The sequence below is a fragment of the Peromyscus maniculatus genome, chromosome 2 (assembly GCF_049852395.1).
Source record: "Peromyscus maniculatus bairdii isolate BWxNUB_F1_BW_parent chromosome 2, HU_Pman_BW_mat_3.1, whole genome shotgun sequence".
In the NCBI taxonomy this organism is placed as follows: domain Eukaryota; kingdom Metazoa; phylum Chordata; class Mammalia; order Rodentia; family Cricetidae; genus Peromyscus; species Peromyscus maniculatus.
The window spans coordinates 138,593,632-138,615,389 of record NC_134853.1 but is presented as its reverse complement, the minus strand read 5'-3'; the positions used below and the strand labels follow the sequence as shown (position 1 = coordinate 138,615,389).

Below are 21,758 nucleotides of genomic sequence, written 5' to 3'. Positions count from 1 at the left end.
CCAGGAAAGGAGCAAAGCTACACAGAGAAACCCTGTCTCAAAAATAAAATAATAAAATAAAATAAAAAATAAAATAGCTGAGGACCAGATAAGGGCGGTGGTGGCGGCACACCCTTGATCCCAGCACTCAGGAGGCAGAGTCAGGTGGGTCTTTGTGAGTTCAAGGTCAGTCTGGTCTACATTACAAGTTCCAGCCCCGCCAAAGCTGCATTAGACCCTGTCTCAAGGAGAGAGAGAGAGAGAGAGAGAGAGAGAGAGAGAGAGAGAGAGAGAGAGAGAGAGAGAGAGAGAGAGAGAGAGATAAGGACCAAGGAGAAGGCTCAGCAGGAAAAGTGCTTGCCACAAAAATCCCCGAACCCAACTCACAATTAAAAAGATGCTGCAGTGGTGCACATCTGTAATCTTGAGGAAAGCTTGAACAGTGCACAGTGTTGCAGCAGAGACAAGAAGAGAGCCTGCTCGGAACAGGAGGAAGGAGAGGACTGACTGCTAAAAAGCTGTCCCTCGCCTGCACTCCTCAGCGACATGTCCAGGCACACGCCTGCACACACTCACACGCAATAATAAATAAAACAACGTTCAGGAGGCAGAGGCAGGACTGATGCAAGTTTCAGGCCAGCCTGGTCTATGCTGTGACTTCCCAGACAGCCAGGGCTACCTAATAAGACCCTGTCAGAGGAAGAGGAGGGGGAAGGGAGGACGGAGGAAGAGGAAGGGATCCTAAATGCATTAAATTGAATCGTTAGAAATCTTCTATAAAGAGAGTTCCACAGTCGGGCAGCTTCACACATGAATCTAACACATATGTTAGGAATAAGTAATACTGGTTTTACAACTTCCAAAAGGTCAAAGAAGAATTCCCAAACTTTAAGTGACCAGCATTACTACACCAAAACCAGGTGCTATCAAACATCCCAGATTAACGCAGAAATACTTGGAAAGGACAGAGAATGGGAAGCAGCTTGTCGGGTGGTCAAATTGATTGCACTCACCAAGAATGGACTGGTTAGTGACTGTTTAGTGAACGCCTCAATGCTGTTAATAAGACTGCTAAGTGGAGGACCCAGGATACCTGACACCCTCACACAGACATACATGCCGGCGGGCTGGAGAGATGGCTCAGAGGTTAAGAGCACTGACTGCTCTTCCAGAGGTCGGAAGCTCAATTCCCAGCAACCACATGGTGGCTCACAACCATTTGTAATGAGACCTGGTGTCCTCTTCTGGCCTGCAGACATACATGCAGGCAGAACACTGTATACATAATAAATAAATAAATCTTTAAAAAAAACCCAATGCACATAAAATATAAATAAATAAATAAATAGATAGATAGACAAATAGATAAATAAATAAATAAACAAACAGCAAGTGTCATGAAAAAAAAAAGAATATGTCAGGGGCTTTAAAAAAATTTACACCCAGCTAAAATTTCAGCTCCAGGGCCATTGAGATGGCTCAGTGGGTTAAGGCCATCAAACTTGATGACCTGAGTTCAGTTCCCAGGACCCATACGGTTGAAGGAGAGACCCGATGCCCAGTTATCCTCTGACATGCATGTGCACACCACACTCAAACACACAGAAAATAAAGAAATGGTTCATGTTCCCAGAACCCTGTATTTCCGGAAACTCTATACTCAAAAAGTCTTGAGTGAGAAATACAAAGCCTTCTGTTCCGTTACAGTAGCTGGGAGGGTATGGCGGTGTGGTGACTCTCCTGTGAAGACAACCAAACAACCACAAATGCAGACAACCACTTACGCGGAACTCAGCAGACTGGCACTCATGAGCGTTTAGAGCGAGTGCCTCCCAAAGGAAAACTGTGACCCATGTAGTAACTGCCTTCTTCTCTGTTTAGATGCAACTGACTTACATAAAGCAAGAGAACATAACCAGAGGCTAGACGAGGAAATTCTGGCTTTGAGAAACCGGGTTCGATCGCTTGACTCCGAGAAAAAGGTGCTTGGAGAAATGGTCAGTGTGCTTTAGTTCCTGGAGTTTACTTATTGTGTCTCCGATAGCAACCAGTGGTGTGGGCGTGCTCTAAGTTGGTCCTTCCGGAGAACTGGTTCTAACAATTGTTGCGCGTCAAGATACAGAGGTGGGTGTTCTCACCCAGTGTGCTTTAACCCCTCAGTGCTTATGTGTGATTTTAAGTCCTTGTTCTGAACAGTAGCATCACTGCTGCTGTATAAAGGCCAGGTTTGTTTACTTGTTTTGCTGTGTTTATATGTATGGATGTTTTGCCTGTATGTATGGCTGTGGATCGTATACATGTAGTACCCAAGGAGGCCAGATGGAGGCGTCAGATCCACTGCATAAAGATCATTATAAACTGCCATGTGGGTGCTCAGAACTGCAGGTCCTCTGGCAGAGCAGCAAGTGCTCTTCACTGCTGAGCCATCTCGCCAGTTAACACAGTCACCAAGTAAAAACATTACTTTTATTTTTGTAAAAGTTTGTGGTTATTAATATGGCATTCACAGTTGTATTATTTTTTTAACCATTTCTTCTTGGCAGTCTATTGATTTTTAATATATACTTTCATATGTAGTATTTCCAGCTTCAGATTGTATTAGTTTCATAACCATATTTATAGTATTGAAAACAGTGCAAAGTACTCAAGAAACTTTGTTTTAAAAGTTAAAAAAAAAACCCTGCATTTGGACTTTCCTTTGGGCTGCCAGCTCACTAATAATGACATGGAGACTTTTAATTATGAAAGCTTGGCCTTAGCTTAGGCTTTTCTTCAACCAGCTTTTATAACTTAAATTAACCTGGTTCTATTAATCTACATTCTGCCACTTGGCTTGGGTACCTCTCCTCTGTACTGTATGTCTGACTCTCAAACACCTGGATTCATCTTGAGTTCCTCTCTTTGCCTGGAAGTCCCGCCTATTCTCTCCTGCCTAGCTATTGGCCATTCAGCTCTTTATTGAACCAATCACCGTGACACATCTTCTCACGGCGTAAATAAATATTCCACAACAAATACCCATTGGGATAATTGTTATTAAGACAACAAGGAATGACATGCTGTTGAGACTAGAAGAATTAGAACACTGTGCATAGCTACTTGTGCTGACTGGTTGTACGTCAACCTAGAGTCATTCTGGAAGATGGAACCTCAATTTAGAAAATGCCCTCGCCCAGTTGACCTATGGGCAAGCCTGTGGTACATTTCCTTGATTGATAATTGACGTGGGAGGGCCCAGTTCACTGTGGGCAGTGCCAATCCTGGGCTGGTAGTTCTGGATGCTATAAGAAAGCAGGCTGAACAAGCCATTGGAGGCAAGCCAGTAAGCAGCACTCCTCGATGGCCTCTGCATCAGCTCCTGCCTCCAGGTTCCTGCCTTGAGTTCTTACTGTGACTTCCCTCAATGTTACCTGGAAGTTTAGGCAAAATAATCCTTTCCTCCCTAAGTTACTTTTGGTCATAGTATTTTATCACATCAATAGGAACCCTAAGACACCATGCTTGTGGTGATGTACCTCCAACAGCGGTGTGATAGCCACTGTTGGAGACAGTATGGAATCCCTCAGAGCATTAACCATAGCATTAACGTGCTCTGGTAATGGTGCTTCCAGGTATAAATTAAAAGCAAGGACTCAGATATGTATTTCTACCTTCACATTCATAGCAGCATTGTTTACAACATGCCAAGGATAGAAACAACCTGTGTCAGTTGACAAATTTGAAAGGAAATGTGGGACATTATCACTTACAATGGAATTAAAAGGAACTGAACTAGGTCCTTTGCAAGAGCAGCAAGTGCTCTTTTGTTTGTTTGTTTCTTTTTTTCCAAGATAGGGTTTCTCTGTGTATCATTGGCTGTCCTGGAACTTGCTGGCCTCAAACTTGGCGATCAGTCTGCCTCTGCCTCCTGAGGGCAGGGATTAAAAGTGTGTGCCACCAATGCTCAGCACAAGTGCTGTTAACCATCGAGCTAGCCCCCATTTTCTATTTTTTAGATTTAATTTATTATTTGTATCTGTGTGAGTGTATGCACACACTTGTCTGCCAAAGATGTACATGCCTCTGCAAGCATGGAGGCCAGGTGTCTTAAGTATCTCCCCTGCCTATTCCTTTGAAGCAGGGTCTCTCCCTGAACATAGATATTCTTTTGAGACAGGGTCTCTCCCTGAATGTAGCGCTCCTGTTTTCTCCACCAGGCTGAAAGCCAGCAAGCCCCAGTAATGCTTCTGCCCGTGTCCCCCGGGAGCTGGGATTACAGGCGTGTGTGGAACTTCCGACTTGTTACAAGGTCCTGGGGTCCACGCTCCAGTCCTGGTGATTGTGCAGCCATCTCTCCAGCCTCACCTCTGTTTTTTCACAGGGGTTCTATGAAGAGTAGAAGTTTAAACAATTAGATAAATGTCAACTCATAAAAGTTTTACAATTTTGTGGTGGGATCCAGCATGTCTACATTATTTTTGTCTGCTCTGTGGTCACAAAGTGATTCTTTTGTTTGTTTGTTTGTTTGTTTTTTGTTTTTTGTTTTTCGAGACAGGGTTTCTCTGTGTAGCTTTGCGCCTTTCCTGGAACTCACTTGGTAGCCCAGGCTGGCCTCGAACTCACAGAGATCTGCCTGGCTCTGCCTCCCGAGTGCTGGGATTAAAGGCGTGCACCACCACTGCCCGGCCACAAAGTGATTCTTTTTTTTTTTTTTTTTTTTTTTTGGTTTTTTGAGACAGGGTTTCTCTGTGTAGCTTTGCGCCTTTCCTGGAACTCACTTGGTAGCCCAGGCTGGCCTCGAACTCACAGAGATCCGCCTGCCTCTGCCTCCCGAGTGCTGGGATTAAAGGCGTGCGCCACCACCGCCCGGCCCACAAAGTGATTCTTATCCTTTCTAATAAATGTCTTATAGTTCTAGCGTACACATTTAGGTTTATGATCTATTAAAGAAAATTTTTTGTTTATGCAGTGATGAAAGGGTTAAGGTTTGTTCATTTCCTAAAGTGCATCTAGTTTTCCCAGAAGCAGTTGTTGAAAATAACTATTTCTTTCTTGAATTACATTGTCACTTTTGTCAAAAATCAATTGTATGGGTTGGAGAGATGATTCAGTAGTTAAGAACACTGGCTGCTCTTCCAGAGACCCCAGGTTCAACCCCAACATCCACATGGCCGCTCACAACCTGCTGTAACTCCAATCCCATGGATTCTGATGCCCTCTTCTGACTTCTTCAGGCACTGCAGGCATGTGGTGCACAGATGTGCATGCAAGCAGAAGACATAATATTAAAAAGTTAAAAACAAAACAAAACAGGCAGTGATGGCACAAGCCTTTAATCCCAGCACCTCAGAGGCAGAGACAGGTGGATCTCCAAGTTTGAGGCCAGCCTGGTCTACAGGGTGAGTTACAGAACAGCCAGGGCTACAAAAAGAAATCCTGTCTCCAAAAACAAAAATAAACAAACAAACAAACGAGTCAGTTGTTTGGGTCGTCATCTGGACTCTCTGTCCCACTCATCCAAGTGTCTGTTTTTAAAACAGTTATATACTGTGGCTTTATTATAAGTCTTAAACTAGAAAGCACCACAGCTCCGACTTTGGGCTTTTTTCCAAGTTGTATGGGTTAATCCAGTTCTTCACCATTTCCACATTCAGTTTTGACGTAAACACCTGTGAGGGGTTTGATGGCTTGGCATGCACTGTTCACACAAGCTTGAGGAAACCTTACCTTTTAACAATATTGAATCCTCGAAACGATGGAGGTGTCGTCTCCTGATGTCAGCCTTCTCTGCCATGTTTTGCACCTTGCAATGCACACATCTTACACATACTTAATCTTAAAAAATATTTTAGAAGGGTTTTGTCAACTTCACACAACAAGCTGGAGTCACCTGGGAAGAGGGACCCTCAGTTGAAGAATTTCCTCCACCAGATTGGCCTGTGGGCAAGTCAGTTGGGGACATTTCCTTAATTAATGGTTGATGTGAGAGGACCCAGCCCACCGTGGGCAGTGCCACCCCCGTAGGTGATCGTGGATGTCGGAGTAAACAGGCTGAGCTAGCCAGGCACAGCTAGCCGGTAAGCAGTGTTCCTCTGTGGCCGCCGCTCCAGTTCCTGCCTCCAGCTTGAGTTCCTGCCTTGGTTTCCTTCCGTGACAGACTGGAACCCGTAGCTAAATGAACCCCTTCCTTCCCTTGATACCTTTGCTCAGAGTTTGGTCACAGCCACAGGGAGCAGAGTGGGAAGCTTCCGCCTCGGGGAGTGTGAGTCTTGATTCCTGTGGGCTGACAGTTCCCACAAAGCATGTGAGAGCTGTAGCTATTGTCTCCGATAAAATCTGTGTTCCCCGCTCTGTGGCTCTGGCTGCGTCTTGGCTGGGGGCCCTGGTGATGCGTCAAAGGTCCTGTTCATTTTTACCTAGCTTGCTTGTGTCGGGGTGGTTGTTTCTGTTGTTCTGTCTTCAGGTCGATTTCATCTTTTCTATATCGTTCATTTCCAATCTCATCCAATGCATTACTCATTTCAAACAAACTTTTTCTTCTCTAACAATTCCATTTTTTAAAAAATCCCCTTCATTTCAACTCATTGTGTTTTAGAAAATGCACTCCTTGGCTGAGTCTGTTTGTCTCATGTGCTTGCTTGTCCTTGCTTTCGTTGCTTGAGAAAGTCCTACATGCAGCCATTTTGGCCGAATCCACACCCACTCCCTCCCTTCAGTTCCTCCTGGTTCCTCTCCCAAGTACTGAGATAACAAGTGTGCACCACCACACCCAGCTAATACATGTGTTCGTACTAAAACCTCTTATAAGCTGCTCACACACTGAGTTTTTTTTAAGACTTTTGTTGTTGTTGTTGTTTGTTTTTGTATTTTGAGACAGGGTTTCTCTGTGTAGTTCTGGCTGTCCTGGAACTCACTCTGTAGACCAGGCTGGCCTCGAACTCAGAGATCTACCTGCCTCTGCCTCACAAGTGCTGGGATTAAAGTTGTGCACCACCACTGCCTGGCTTTAAAGACTTATTTTTAATTATGTGTGTCTGTGTGTAGTATGCTCACATGAGTACAGGTACCCACAGAGACCAGAAGTGTTGGATCACCTGAAGCTGGAGTTTAGGCAGTTGTGAGCCACATGTGAGTGCTGGCCAAAGCAGAATACAGTGTCTTGTGAAATCTGTTCTTCCATTACATTTTCCTCAGATGTTGTAGGAAAAATAAGAATTTTATCCAGATTTGCCCTTTCTTATGATGTCTGGGAAGGATAATTTTTTTTTTGGCTGGGGGGTGGGGACAACAGAGGGACGGGGGTTGGGGGGACGACGGACTTTGATCAAGACAGGATTTCTCTGTGTAGCCTATCTGTCCTGGAGCTCACTATGTAGACCAGGCTGGCCTTGAACTCATAGAGATCCATCTGCCTCTGCCTCTCAAGTGCTGGTATTAAAGGCGTGTGCCACTAGCGACAGGTGGATAATAATATTTTGTATCTGATCTTTCTGCCCCATTTTCTCTGTTCTTCCGTACGAAGGTGAAATGGAGAATAAATCCATCAGACCGTGGAAGAAGAGTGGTCACTCTAAGTTGCTTCCCAAGCCAAAAGGGTTTCCCTCAAGGCTTCTCTGGTGGTAATGGCTGAAATGCTTTCAGTTCATTTCTTTTTCGATGTAGAAATTTTTATGTGTATGTTTGTTTTGCCTACACATATGTATGTGCACCCCATGAGTGTCTGGTGCCCACAGAAGTCAGAAGAGAGCATCGGATCCCCTGGAACTGGAGTTCCTGATGGTTGTGAGCCACCATGCAGATAGCTGGGAACTGGACCCACATCCTCTGGAAGAGCAACATGTGCCCTTAACTGTGAGCCGCCTCTTCAGCCCCAAAGTGATTTCATTTCGGATACAGTCATTTTCTTTTGTCTATGGTGGTGACCACGATGGCAGCATCTGTTCCATCATCCATAGGAGGCAGGCTAACCTAGGAGGCAGGTCCCAAGATGACCTTAAAATCCCAGGAGTTATTGAGGAAGCCCAGGGACGGATCTATGAAGAGCAGGTACAGGCGGGTAGAGCCTTCAGATCTGGTGCAGGTGCAGCATCCCTTCCAGCAGATGTCAGAGCAGGACGGGGATCAGACTGAGGCAGCCTCAGCTAGCCAAGAGTTCTGCCGCAGTCATAGCCTGTGGGGGAACCCCAGGGACAGGGAGGCCTCATCTTGCTCAGGTATCCCCTGAAGTGGCCCTCTGTATCATAGAATTCTTGGTCTGGGAGAAGACCCTTAGCTACACCTGCCTAATCTGCCTCCCTCTGTGCCCAGCATCACGTGACCTTCTTTATCTCTCTTACTGTAAAAGATGCTCAGAAGCCATCTCAGTCTCCTCAGTACGCAGCATTGAGCCTCACGAGTTTGGTTTGAGTAGATCTGTGTGTCAGTCATCTTCTAGACTTTGGTATAAACCAGATTTCCTTTCCTTATTGAAACTTGAAATAGATATGTACTTAGAAAATGACAAGATACACTTCACCCACATGCTGGAGCACACTTATACAGATCATTGCAGATAAACATTCTTCTTTGATGAGTTAATAGATGATATAGCCTATAATTACATAGATTACTAACTATATAGATAATAGTATATGATATGTAGAGACAGGGGAGGCAGAGGGTCTCTCTAGCCCAGGCTGACCTGGAGCTTATTAGGTAGGCCAGGCTAGCCTTGAATTTAGCCTCCTGCCTCTGCTCCCTGGGTGCTGGGATTATAGGTGTCTGTCACATTGGGAGACCCATCAAACATTATCAGTGAACAGTGATCCATGTGAGTTAAAGGACTTTTTAAGGCAGTTCCTGAAGGAGGGTGGTAACTGAAAATGGATTTTTTTTTCCCTCTAAAGTTCCTTCACAAAGAAAAGGCTGCAACTGCCTTAACTAAGGTTGGCAGCCAGGTGATGAGTTACCAATAGCTATTAACCCCAGGATCCCTCTGAGCTGAGGAACTGGGTGAGCTGAGTGCTGTGGTCAGCAGGTCAGCACAGTTGTTTCCCACGAGCCTGTTTTCTCAACCTTGACCTGGCACCCTCCATCACTGTCATGGATGCTCAGCCTGCAGGTGGGCAGTCTTTCCTGACCACTGCTTATTGTATTTTATGACAAAAGGAAATAAAAAGATAGTGTCAGGTTCATTTTATGTCAGCCTGAATGGGCTTCAGATATCCCTAGTGCATCTGAGAACCTTCACAAAATAGGTTAACATTTGAATCTGCAGACTGAGGGAAGCATGCCAACCATGTGTGGGTAGGCCTCATCCAATCAACTGAGGGAGTGAATGGAAAAAAAAAAGAAGGGAGACTCTGTCTCTCTCTGTCTCTGTCTCTCTGTGTCTCTGTCTCTGTCTCTGTCTCTCTCTCTCTCTCTCTCTCTCTCTCTCTCTCTCTCTCTCTGCATGTGTAAAATCTGTTGGTTATATTTCTCTGGGAAGCCCTTCTTAATATATGTGGAAGCTAATACTTGAGAATCTACTTGTTGTAGTGAGTACTGGTGATTTGCCATAAATCATGGATTTTTTTTGTTTTATCCTGTTATATTGCTGTTTCAGACAAGATCTCTCTCTGTAGCCCAAGCTGGCCCCAAATTTGCTACCCTCCTGCCCCAGTCTCCCAAAGGCCGGGATTATAGCTGTGCACTACCGTGCTCAGTTGACAGAATTCACAAAATGCTAACAGAAATCCCAGGAGGCAGCAATTGTTCACCTGGCTGAGGGAACCAAGGCCACAGATTCATAACTGTAAAAACCGTGGTGTCCGCCAGGCGGTGGTGGCACACACCTTTAATCCCAACACTTGGAAGGCAGAGGCAGGCAGATTTCTGTGAGTTTGAGGCCAGCCTGGTCTACAGAGCTAGTTCCAGGACAGCTAGGGCTGTTACACAGAGAAACCCTGTCTCGAAAAACCAAAAACCAACCAACCAAACAAACAAACCCATGGTGTCACAGTTCCACCTGACCTCAGAGCCCGGGGTTTTGCCCCTGAATCTCTCAAGCCCAGTCACTGTGGTCCTTAGCACTACACAAGCAAAGCTCTGTTCCTGCTCCAGCGCCACACCTGTCAACACGCCTTCACGTCTGGGTGCCCTGCAGCAGGTTTTCCCTGGAGAATTTTCTTGAAAATAAAAAAACGTGCAGGTCATTCTTTGTTTTTTAAAGGGAAGTCACTGCCTTTCCTTAAACACCTAAAAACATGATAGCATTTCTAAATGCCATCAGGTCCATCAATAAGTAGATGCCTGTCGCTGTCTGTCTGCATGAAGACATACTTGGTGGAAAGAGAGAACCAATTCCCACAAGCTCCCCTCTGACCTCCACAGATGGTGGCATGCACAAACTCTACCCGTAGACACAAAGTAGAAACATGGGATGGCTTTTGTCAAGAAGAAATTCAAGCTATTTGTCAAGGATAACAGTGTCCACGGTGTATTAATGTTTATCGAGCCACGATGAGTGCGAGACTCTCACAAAGAGCGGCTCACATGATCCCTGGTGCAGACATCCTCAAAGAAGATATATATCTGCATATTTTTGAGAGCTTTAGGGGATTTGACCAAAGCAAGAGTTGGCCAGGAAAAAAAAAAAAAAAGAGTTGTCCAGGAGTTGATAGAGGCTTATTTGGTTCTAGAGTTCATTTTCTACACAGTACCAACTCTCGTGGAGATTCATAGAGATTTACATAGGGAATTACTTCTAACCTAACATAACAGCATGCCCAATGATGTGTACAGAAGCCACTTCACATAGAGGTGAGTAAGCAGTGTTTCATCCTCTATAATGCCGTAGCCATCTGTGACTGAGAGGGGACAGCAGCAGGACCTACTTGTCAGTCTACAGTCAGGAGCATGGAGTGAGCCCCGCCTCCCAGACAGAACATCCCCAGTGCTGTGTTCTGAGCCGTTAAACTGTTCCCAAAGTCCTTGGCAACTGGCCCTTGTGAAGGAGCAACCTGCGACAAGTCACTGGCTTTCCTTTGTTTTTGCTGACTGACAGGTGAGGTGAGCTCCCTTTAGACACCAGAGAGCTCATCATTTGCATCCATTTCCACCTTCAGACTTTGGTCACTGGTTTCATGAAGTATGTAATTGCTCAGATGCAGAACTGTATTCAGTATGCCATAAGTGATGGTAAATTTTACACACATATTTGTAAAATATGTTCAAATGCTTTCAAATATATTATTTTTCAAATATAAAATAAGCTATGTCAGCCAGTGTTATTATATATTAAGTATAAATTATAAATTATTATTCAGTTTTCAAACATATTATTTGAAAAGGCTATCTTAAACATTTTTTTAATGTATCATAGATAGTTTTATTTTTTCTGAAATTGAATATGGGAATTTTTTTTTCTATAATCAGCTTGATACAGTACAAATTCTTATCCTAATAGTGAAATGTTTCACTAAAACTTGCCCAGTGATTGAGTAAAACCAAAACTTATTATAAGCCACAGTCATCCTAGGGTCTCCCCTGCTAGGTAGTCTCCCTGGTTCTGTGAGTTGCAGTCTGATTGTTCTTTGTTTTATATCTAGAACCCACTTATGAGTGAGTACATACCATGTTTGTCCTTCTGGGTCTGGGTTACCTCACTCAGGATGATATTTTCTAGTTCCATCCTTTTGCCTGAAAATTTCATGCTGTCATTGTTTTTCTCTGCTGAGTAGTACTCCATTGTGTATATGTACCACATTTTCTTAATCCATTCTTCAGTTGACGGGCATCTAGGTTGTTTCCAGGTTCTGACTATTACAAATAGTGCTGCTATGAACATAGCTGAGCATGTATCTTTGTGGTATGGTTGAGCACTCCTTGGGTATATGCCTAAGTATCTTAAACATTTTTAAAAATCTGTCTTTAAGCCAGTTGTGATGGCACACACCTGTAAGTCTGGCTTTGGGAATCAAAGGCAAGCAAAGCAGTTCTCTGTGAGCTCAAAGCCAGCCTGGTCTACAGAGTGCGATCAGACAGCGAAAGCTACACAGTGAGACTGTCTCAAAAAAAAAAAAGTTAAGGCCGGGCGTTGGTGGCGCACGCCTTTAATCCCAGCACTCGGGAGGCAGAGGCAGGCGGATCTCTGTGAGTTCGAGGCCAGCCTGGGCTACCAAGTGAGCTCCAGGAAAGGCGCAAAGCTACACAGAGAAACCCTGTCTCGAAAAACCAAAAAAAAAAAAAAAAAAAAAAAAAAAAAAAAAAAAGTTAAAATACATGGCATTCTTTTCTCTCTCTCTCTCTTTTTTTTTTTTTTTTGCTTGTAGTTTTTTTTTAACTTTAAATGATTGTTTGAGGTTGTAATTATATCATTTCTTCCTTTTTCTCCCTCCAAAGCCTCCCATGTACACCCCCTCCACCATGCTTTTTTCAAATTCATGGCCTCTTCTTAAATTGTTGCTACACACACACACACACACACACACACACACACACACACACACACACACACACACATACACACAGATTCTTAAATATATAAATACAACCTCCTCGGTCTGTACCATGTTACCGGTATGTGTGTGTTTTCAGGACTGACCACTTGGTATTGGATAGCCAATTGGTGACTCTGGGGCAGACTGTTTCTCCCGCTCTGATCCTTCTTTAGTTGCCTGTAGTTCTTTGTCTGGGATTGAGGCCTCCTGATCTTTCCCCCATCCATGTAAGCATGTCTATTGGTGTTCTTGTTCAGGATGACATTCTAATAGTAGGAAAATGTAGGGTGGTCTTAGTTCTAAGAGTTTAGGTGTCTCCCTGTTTTATATTAAAGCATCAGGCATCATGTGAGTGGGGCTAAGGAATGCCTGCCTTGAGTGTTGAATGCATTAGAGTGTCTTATGGGGGACATGCAAAAGTGTTCACTAGGATGGATGTTGAGTAATGATGAGGGAGAAGATGCTTTGGGGAAAAATATAGTCTTCCTCCTCTTTAGGCCATGCTATAAATTAACACAGTTCTCAACATTTTGTCCAACTACTGTCAGGAGGAATCTAACTCACTCTGGCGTCTTTGCATCCATGTTTTAAAGTAGCATCCCTTCTCCTTTCTAGCTCATCAGTTTGAGATTGCTATTCCTGTTTTCTGGACCTTGAACACGAGGACTGTAAAGAGTAACTTGATTAATGCAACAGGATGCTTTAGAGCTTTTTTCTAATGCTGGTTCCCTTTGGCTCACTGCCGGACAGCAAAAGCCCAAATCAGGAATAAAAAGAACAGTTGATCTAACCCGAGAAAGAAGGTAAAACTTGTTGGAAGATACTTCATGGGGTTTGTCTCAGAGAAAAATACCTAAGAAATGTCGCTTGGGGCTGGAGAGACAGCTCAGCGGTGTTGACTCCTTTCTCAGAGAATCCGGGCTCAGTTCCCAGCTCTCACACAGCAGCTCACAACCTACGGAAAGTCTTTTAGTGCTGGCCTCAAAGGCTTTCTCCCAGAGTTCAAAGGGTGCTACAACCAGCGAAGGAACAAATATGAGGGATGGGGAATGAATCTACTCACAACATGCTCTTTCTATCCATGTCTCTTTATTCTCTGCCTCTGATCTCTCTTTATTCTACCCCGAGTCTCTGAAGTTTCCAGTTTTTATACACATACAATCAGCAATTCTCTGGCTAAAGCAAGGTCACAAGGCTTGAATTCTTTCAGGGTCATAAAAAAGGCCGATAAGAGTTTACAGAGGCAGGGACTGTCAGGCTTTCTTTATGACTCAAAGAGGGAGGGACTAGTAAAAGCCTCAGTGAACTCTTAAAGGGAACAGGTCAAATGAGAGGGAGAGAGGCCTTAAATCAATTAGGGAAATCTAAGAAGGGAAAAGGGAACCCATGTAATACTGCATTCCTAAGTGTGGTTAGATAATAAGCTAATTAATAAACTGAGGTGAACGTAAGTACGAAGTGTTAAGAATTTGTTAGTGTGAGGTTAGCTTGGGGCAGCACTTTCCTATCCGGTGGCGGGGTGAGCCCAGGGCACACTTGTTCCCTGTCTATCTAAAGGCTGTGAATCAACAAATTCAGACATGTTGTAATTCAGTGTCCTTGGGTGTCTGAGAATGTCTCAAATGAGATTCTTCTGTCTGGACACTTAACACTGACCAAATGTCTGCCAGTGAAGATAACCGCAGGAAGGCAGACCTCTCTACCTTTACATTGGAGAAAGGAGCAAAGATCTGGTTGTGGGAACAGCTTTTGACTGTGTGACTGTTTTCACACATAGCTAGGGGATGTTATCAATATACCCCAAATGCATAGGGGAAATTGTGCCCAATACATGATCAAACACTTCTAAACTGTCAGAAATAAATTACAATTTATTTGTAGCATATGAGAATAAGCTATGGCTTCTGCAGCAAGAAGTCTGTAGTAAGAAACAGCCAATTCATTCAAAAAGGCAATAACTCCAACATGCCTTGTGTGATAGCTTAGTCCTCCACCAGAACCCTTGGTTTTGATAGGTTGACCTTTATCAATGACAGCTGAATCCCTACTGTATAATCCTGCGGCCTGTAATATCTCGTGATAATGGCTCCTGACAACCATCTGTAATTTGGGTTCCAGGAGGTCTGATGCCCTCTTCTGGCTGCCAAAGTCATTGCATTCATGTGGTGCATATACACACATAAAGGCAAACACTCATACACATAAAACAAGAATAAATGTGTCTTTTAAAAGAAAAGAAATGTAGTCTATTTGGGGGTCTGGCAAGATGGATCAATGAGTAAAGGTGCTTACTGTACAAGCTTGGAGACCTGAGTTCAACCTCTGGAACCACAAAAAGGTAGAAGGAGAAAAACTCCACAAAAGTTGTTCTCTGACCTTCATCCACATGTGTACCATTGCATGAGTATGCCCTCACACACCATGTGCATGCGCACGCACCCCCCCCACAATAACAATAAAAATTTAATACTCACTTGAACAAATGTAGCTTATTTTAAGGATATTTTAGTAAGGCTTTCGTGTATTTAACCTGGTGATTTATTTGGATTGAGATTTCCATCTGGGAGCCCGAGTTATCAGTAACATAGGAAGACTGAAGAGATACCAGTATGAAAGACCAAGAGGCAATTAAAGTTCAGGATTTTAATGAGGTAAGAAATGAAAATAAAAGATGATACTCTGCTTTGAGACAAGTTTCGTACAGTCAGCCTGGCTACAAACTCACCATGCAGCCAAGGCTACCCTTGAGCACCTAATCCCCCTGCTTGAAAAGATAATTCTTCAGTTATATTTCTTAAGACACGTGAGGCAAACCACGTAAGAATTCACATAACACTGCAGACAGGCAGAGAGAGGAAGGACAGCTCTGGGGATGGTCCATCTCCAGCTCATTCTGGTGAAAAGTTTACAGAAGACCTCCACAGAGAAGTCAGCGAGGCTTGTGGAAACCATCGAGATGACTGAACTTGCTGAGAGTTCAGAACAATACGGCGCACTGTCTCTGAGCAGAGTGTCCATATATGTCCAGGCACTGCTGTCCTTGGTTTTCATCAGGGGAAACTGAGGCTAAGAATGATGAAGTAACCAGCTCTTACACTGATGGTGCTAAAACACAGGGCCACGGCTCTGCCCTGCCAGGTGTGTTTGCCCTTGACGGCCTCTTCTTTCCACGGAGCACGTCAAGGGGGTTCTCACTCTGTGCTCACGAAGGCTCATTTTGATTTTAGGCAGATTCCCTGGTAGTCTTTACACCCAACAAAAAGTGGATGTGGATGTGTCTGTATAGAACAGAAATTAAAAGTAAGCACTTATGAAATGTGGACTTGAAAGTCAGCAACAGCTGTATGACCTTAGGAAATGATGTAACATCCGAGACCTATGCCTGAAATGTGATGATAGTTACGTTCCCATCCCATAGAGATCCTTCAGAAACAGTGAGATAATCCATGTAGAGCCTTCACCATAGTGTCTGATGCATGACAGACCCTGAGCAAACGGCAGCCATTACAATTATTACCTCAGTTATCATCAGTGTTTCATTTGGGAGGATTCTGTCAATATCTTACATTTGGGGCCTGGGGAAATGGCTTAGAGTGGTGGTTCTCAACCTTCCTGATGCTGATAACACATTTCCTCATGTTGTGGTGACCCCAACCATAAAATTATTTTCATTGCTACTTGGTAACTGTAATTTTACTACGGTTATGATTTGCAATGTAAATATCCGATATGCAGAATGGTCTCTGGTCACCCCTGTAAAAGGGTCGTTCATGACCCCCTTTGGGGGTCGACCTACAGATTGAGAACCACTGGCTTAGAGGGTAAAGGTGCTTGCTGCCAAACCTGACAACTTGAGTTTGATTCCTGGGACCCATATAGTAGAAGAAGAAAACTAACTCTCAGAAACTGCCCTCTGACAAATATTGTGTGTGTATTCTCCCTCCCACTAAATAAATAATAAAATTTAAACATATTTAGTACATGGTTAACATTTATAAAATGCCTTCAAAGCACCTATTCCACCTACCATGGTGGCTGTGCTGTAGGCAGGACAAGGCTCACTACATGCAGCAGTTTTGTCAACTGGCTTGCAGAGAAAAATGGGTCCTGTGAACGAGTTTTCCTAAGTCTCTATATCCCACACGTGATTTTAACATTGAGTTAAGAAGGTTATTGTAATAGTTCACAAAGTGAATTACGCAAAATGCTTTTTCCAGATATTGAAAATGAGCCAAGAAAATATTAAAGTGCTTGACAGTGACTTGTCAGAAGACCGAGAGAAGCGACAGCAACTGGCGTCTGCTTTTGTTACTATTCAGAAGTCCTTGAGAGTGGATAGTGAGGTATCACATTCAGGGTGGCGGTTTCTTCTTGTTTTTCTAGTTTAGGGATTTCATGTGACCATTTGTTTCTATTTTAAAACAAATTATGGCCTTGGGGAGACAGCTCAGTAGGTAAGAGTCCTTGCTATGCAAACATGAGGACCTGAATTCGAATCCCCAGCACCATGTAAAAATTTAGACATGAAGAAAAAAAAAAAAAAAGCAGGGTGTGGTGGTGGTGCACACCTTTAATCCCAGTACTGAGAGGCAGAGCCAGGCAGATCTCTGTGAGTTTGAAGCCAGCCTGATCTACAGAGCGAGATCCAGGACAGGCACCAAAGCTACAGAGAAACCGTCTTGGAAGAAAAAAAAAAAAGTTAGGCATGACTGTGTGTGTCTGAAACCTCAGCACTGGGAGGCAGAGATCAGTGGCCAGCCAACCGAGCAGAAGCAGCCAACTTCCCATTCAGTGAGAGACCCTGCCTCAAAGGAACAGGCAGAGAGTCATGGAGGAAGACATCCAACTTCCTGCTTCACACACCCATACTGAGCTCTCATGCCTGGGCCCTGCAACACAATAAGGAAAATATAACTTAGTTTGGGGCACTGTCATTCGGTACCATTGGCTGTGTAGCTTAAGCAATGGAAATCTATTTCCTTACAGTCTTGGAGGCTAGGAAGGCCTGGCTGCCTTCTTCGTCCTCTTGACAGGGTGTGACCCATGTGTCTCTTCTCTTCTTACTAGGGCTCCAACCTGTTAGACTAGGGCCCCACCCTCCCGTTCTCATTTAGGCTGGCTTTAGGAGCCCCCTCCCCCTTGCTGCCTTTTTACACCCCCACCCCCACCTTCCATTCCCTCTGACTTCAAAGCTTTCAGAGGACATCAAGTAGCTTCTCTCCTAAAGTAAGTGTCATGTAAGCTTTTGGCTCCTGGGTACTGCAAACTGTCCTTCCCCTCGCTGCATATCTGTGTGATCTGTGTGACAGTGTGAGAAAAATGTGTAACTACACATGAACTGTGTAGAAACAGATCATCTGAGGAGTAGAGGAAATGTTGTACATGAGTCCCTGAGCACACATCAGCAACAGGATCTGCAGTTAAGGGCAGAGTCTGAAGCTGCACAGACTTGGGAAGCGGCTTTAGTTTTCCCGGCTACATGAGGCTAAGTTCTGGTACCCTGCCCAGCCCTAGCTTCAGAAGCAGCCCTGCTAGGGGTGCTTAGTAAAGCTACACCACACTGCAGCGCAATCTTCTATGAAAGACGCTGTGAGATACATTTTAAATTTGTTATTATTGTTGTATATGATCGGGAAGATAACACATTGCCACAGCACAGTGCTGAGGCCCCAGGACAACTCCGTGGAGTCAGTTTTCTCCTTTCACCCTCACATGGATTCCAGGGATCAAATGTAGGTCACCAGGCGTACATGACAAGCTCATTCACCTGCTGAGCCATCTTGTCAGCCCTGTATTTTTAAGGCAAATAAATATTTAATTCAGGAGCTGAAGGTTTTACTTTTATCCAAGCTTTGTTTAAAATAGTAATGACTGTGGACACCCAATCTTTCAACCTGTAAAAGGTAAACACTGAAACACTGCATTTGGTACCATTTAAGATTGAACAATTTGTTAGGACCATTTCAAGAATCCTTTGTAGAACTTGTATTCCTTTGCAGGGAAGTAGACTTGATTTATCCTACAGAATATCTTCATTTCTTTTTTGTTTGTTTTTTTTAACATTTATTTTTGTGGGTTTTTTTTACTTTTTAAAAATTCTTTATTATTTAAAACAATTTTAAATTTAAATATATTTTTATCATAAAAAAAATCTTCATTTCTTAAACAGGAATTCCAAAAATCAAAGTCAGAACTCCTGTGCCTTTATAAGGAGATTCAAAGTCTTCCAAGGATTGAGGGCAGAGAGCAGTTTTTAATAGCATATAACCTGCTACAAAGAGAGAATTCTGAATTAGAAGCCAAGGTGAGATTGAACTATTGATTATTTGAGTGTTCAATAAATATTTAACATGTCTTGTATGTGGATAGAGTAAAAGGAAACTTTAAGTAGCAGATTTAGAAATCAAAGTTTCTTTTACTAGGATATAACAAAATGACATAGAGTGTAGGTTATAAATCAGGGCAAACATTTAGACTTCAACTGCCCATGGATGTCTTAAATCAGCTTCCTATCAACCAAAATTCTGGAGTGTGGATTACGGTGTGGAATGTAGGAAGGGAAAGGTGCACAATCCAGGGAGATGTGTGGGGAACGGTCTACAACTAGCCTTTGCTTTGGGGACACTGCTGGAAAGGTGAGTCATCAGCAGGCAGAGCAGTCAGTCCCACTCCTGAACAAAAACTGAGAAGAGGAGGAAGAAGAAAAAGAGGAGGAGGAGGAAAAGGAGGAGGAGCAGCAGGAGGAGGAGGAGATGAGGAAGAAGAAATGAAGAGGAGGAGACAATGATGGAGGAGGAGATGAGGAGGAGGAGATGAAAAGGAGGAGACAATCATGGAAGAGGAGATAAGGAGAACAACAACTCAAAACATTTCTAGTCTAAGACACAATATAAGATCACTTAATGCTCTTTAAGACCTTGAATCTGCCCACAGGAGTCTGTCTGTCTGTTAGGTTTTTGAAGAAGTCTTAGTTTTGTGGTGGTATTGTGTTCCCCAAAATATTGTGCACCCTAATAAACTTATCTGGGGTCAGAGACAGAACAGCCACTAGATACAAAGGCTAGAAAATGGTGGCACTCACACCTTTAATCCTAGCATTCCAGAGGCAGAAATCCATGTGTTCAAGGATACAGCCAAGCATGGTGACTCACGCCTTTAATCCCGGAAAGTGAGCCTTTAATCCCAGGGAGTGGTGGTAGAAAGCAGAAAGGTATATAAGGTGTGAGGACCAGGAACAAGAAGCATTTGGCCTGGTTAAGCATTTGGCTGGTTAAGCTTTCAGGCTTCTAGCAGCAGTTCAGCTGAGACCCATTTGGATGAGGACTCAGAAGCTTCCAGTCTGAGGAAACAAGACCAGCTGAGAAGTTGGCCAGGTGAGGTTAGCTGTGGCTTGTTCTGTCTCTCTGATCTTCGAGTGTTCACCCCAATACCTGGCTCAGGTTTGATTTTATTAATGAGAACTTTTAAGACTCATGCTACATAGTTTGACAGTTTTAACAGAATATCACAGACTAGGCAGTTTAAATGACTATTGCCCACAGCTCTGCAGGTTGGGAAATCCAAAGTAGGGGGCCAGTAGACCCCCGTTTGGTAAAGGCTGCTTTCCAGTTTGCAGATGGCCATCTTCTCCTGGTTCTTTCTTCCTCCTCCTCCTCCTCTCTAATCTTTGTGTGTATGTGCATGATATATGTGTGCATATGAATATTCGTGTGGTGTGTGTGTGTGTGTGTGAACATGCTCATGCCACAGCATGTGTGGGGTCAACCTCAGCGGGCCTTCCAGTTGGTTTGAGTTGGGGCTTCTTATATTTTGCTACTGCCTCTGCTAGGCTAGCTGGTCTGCAAGCTTTGGGAGTCCTCTTGGCTCTGCCCCAATCTTGTTGTAGGAGCACCTCCCCCACTCCCACCCCATCCCCCATCACATCTGGCTTTACATGGGTTCCAGCATCCAAACTCAGGTCCTATGCTTTCACATCAAATACTTTACTGCTGAGCCATCTCCCCAGCCCACGTTGTTCTCTGAAGGGTACCAATGTCATCATGAGAGCTCTGCCTTTGTGCCCCAGCTGCTTCCTAAGGCCTCCTCCTGAGACCACCTTGTTAAGGGTAAGGGTTTCATTGTTTTTTTTTAATTTAAGCTGGGCGGCGGTGGTGCACACCTTTAATCCCAGCACTCGGGAGGCAGAGACAAGCGGATCTCTGTGCGTTCGAGGCCAGCCTGGTCCACAGAGCGAGATCCAAGCCAGGCACCAAAACTACACAGAGAAACCCTGTCTCAAAAAACCAAAATAAAGGCCGGGCAGTGGTGGCGCATGCCTTTAATCCCAGCACTCGGGAGGCAAAGGCAGGCGGATCTCTGTGAGTTCGAGGCCAGCCTGGTCTCCAAAACGAGTTCCAGGAAAGGCGCAAAGCTACACAGAGAAACCCTGTCTTGAAAAATCAAAAAAAAAAAAAAAAAAAAAACCAAAATAAATAAATAAATTTTTATTTATTTATGTATTTTTTAAATGAGTGCTCTGTCTGCATGCCCAGAAGAGGGCACCAGATCTCATTATAGATGGTTGTGAACCACCATGTGGTTTCTGGGAACTGAACTCAGGACCTCTGAAAGAGCAGCCAGTGTTCTTAACTACTGAGCCATCTCTCCAGCCCCAGGTTTCAGTTTCATTTTAGGGATTTTGAAAGAATCACAGGCTGTTATCTGGAAGAAGGTCCCTCAGTTTGGATTTGTCTGGTGTTTCCCCCCACAGTACAGTGCAAGTGGACAGGAGTCCTATGGAAACAATGTGAGTTTATCGTGTTTCCCTTTGCAGTGGTAACCGTCTCGTGGATGGCTTCTTTGGGATGCTGCATTTCTGCCCATCAAACTATTGTTCATGAAACGTCTTTGCTTTGAGCCTTTGCATCCTGAAGCTTCTCTTTGGAACACGCAGCGCTCTAAACTTAAAGGTGCCCTGCTTGGCGGAAGGCGGGCTATGCCTTATGGATTTGCCAAAGCTTCTTATTTCGCAGCTTTTTGTCTGGGTCACATCTAGAATCACGGCACAGAAATTTATAGCAGAAACAGGTGTGATCTTGTAGGCCAGCTCATTCAATTTATACAAAGAGCCCAGGGACCCTAGGTGACTGAACTACTGCCAAGCTGTGTGACATTCCTCAGCCTGTGCTCTTTCTGTCCTACCCTATGGTCTCACAGAGTGGAGCACTCAGCTTAGTGCTCTGGTATTTAAATGTGGCTGATGGTTAGACTGAAGTATTAACACTAAGATCAAATGGAAGCTGGTCCTTTCCCACACTATCAATCTCCTAGAAGGGCCAATGGGATTAACTTTCTTCATGA

At 44.0% G+C, this 21,758-nt stretch overlaps 1 protein-coding gene across 14 annotated transcripts in view; it reads left to right on the top strand.

Moving 5' to 3' along the window:
* Nucleotides 1-21,758, top strand: part of Ccdc30 (coiled-coil domain containing 30) — a 98,152-nt gene that overhangs the window by 20,818 nt on the left and 55,576 nt on the right. For 4 of the 14 annotated variants that reach the window (XM_042271780.2, XM_042271779.2, XM_042271781.2 and 1 more), the window contains exon 5: nt 1,861-1,976. In XM_042271780.2, coding sequence (XP_042127714.2) covers nt 1,861-1,976 — 116 coding nt within the window. Of the gene's footprint in view, nt 1-1,860; nt 1,977-10,871; nt 10,990-11,045; nt 11,069-14,971; nt 15,071-16,636; nt 16,763-18,588; nt 18,724-21,758 lie in introns of those variants that run through there. The other 10 variants (XM_042271777.2, XM_042271773.2, XM_076564941.1 and 7 more) reach the window with 8 other exon arrangements.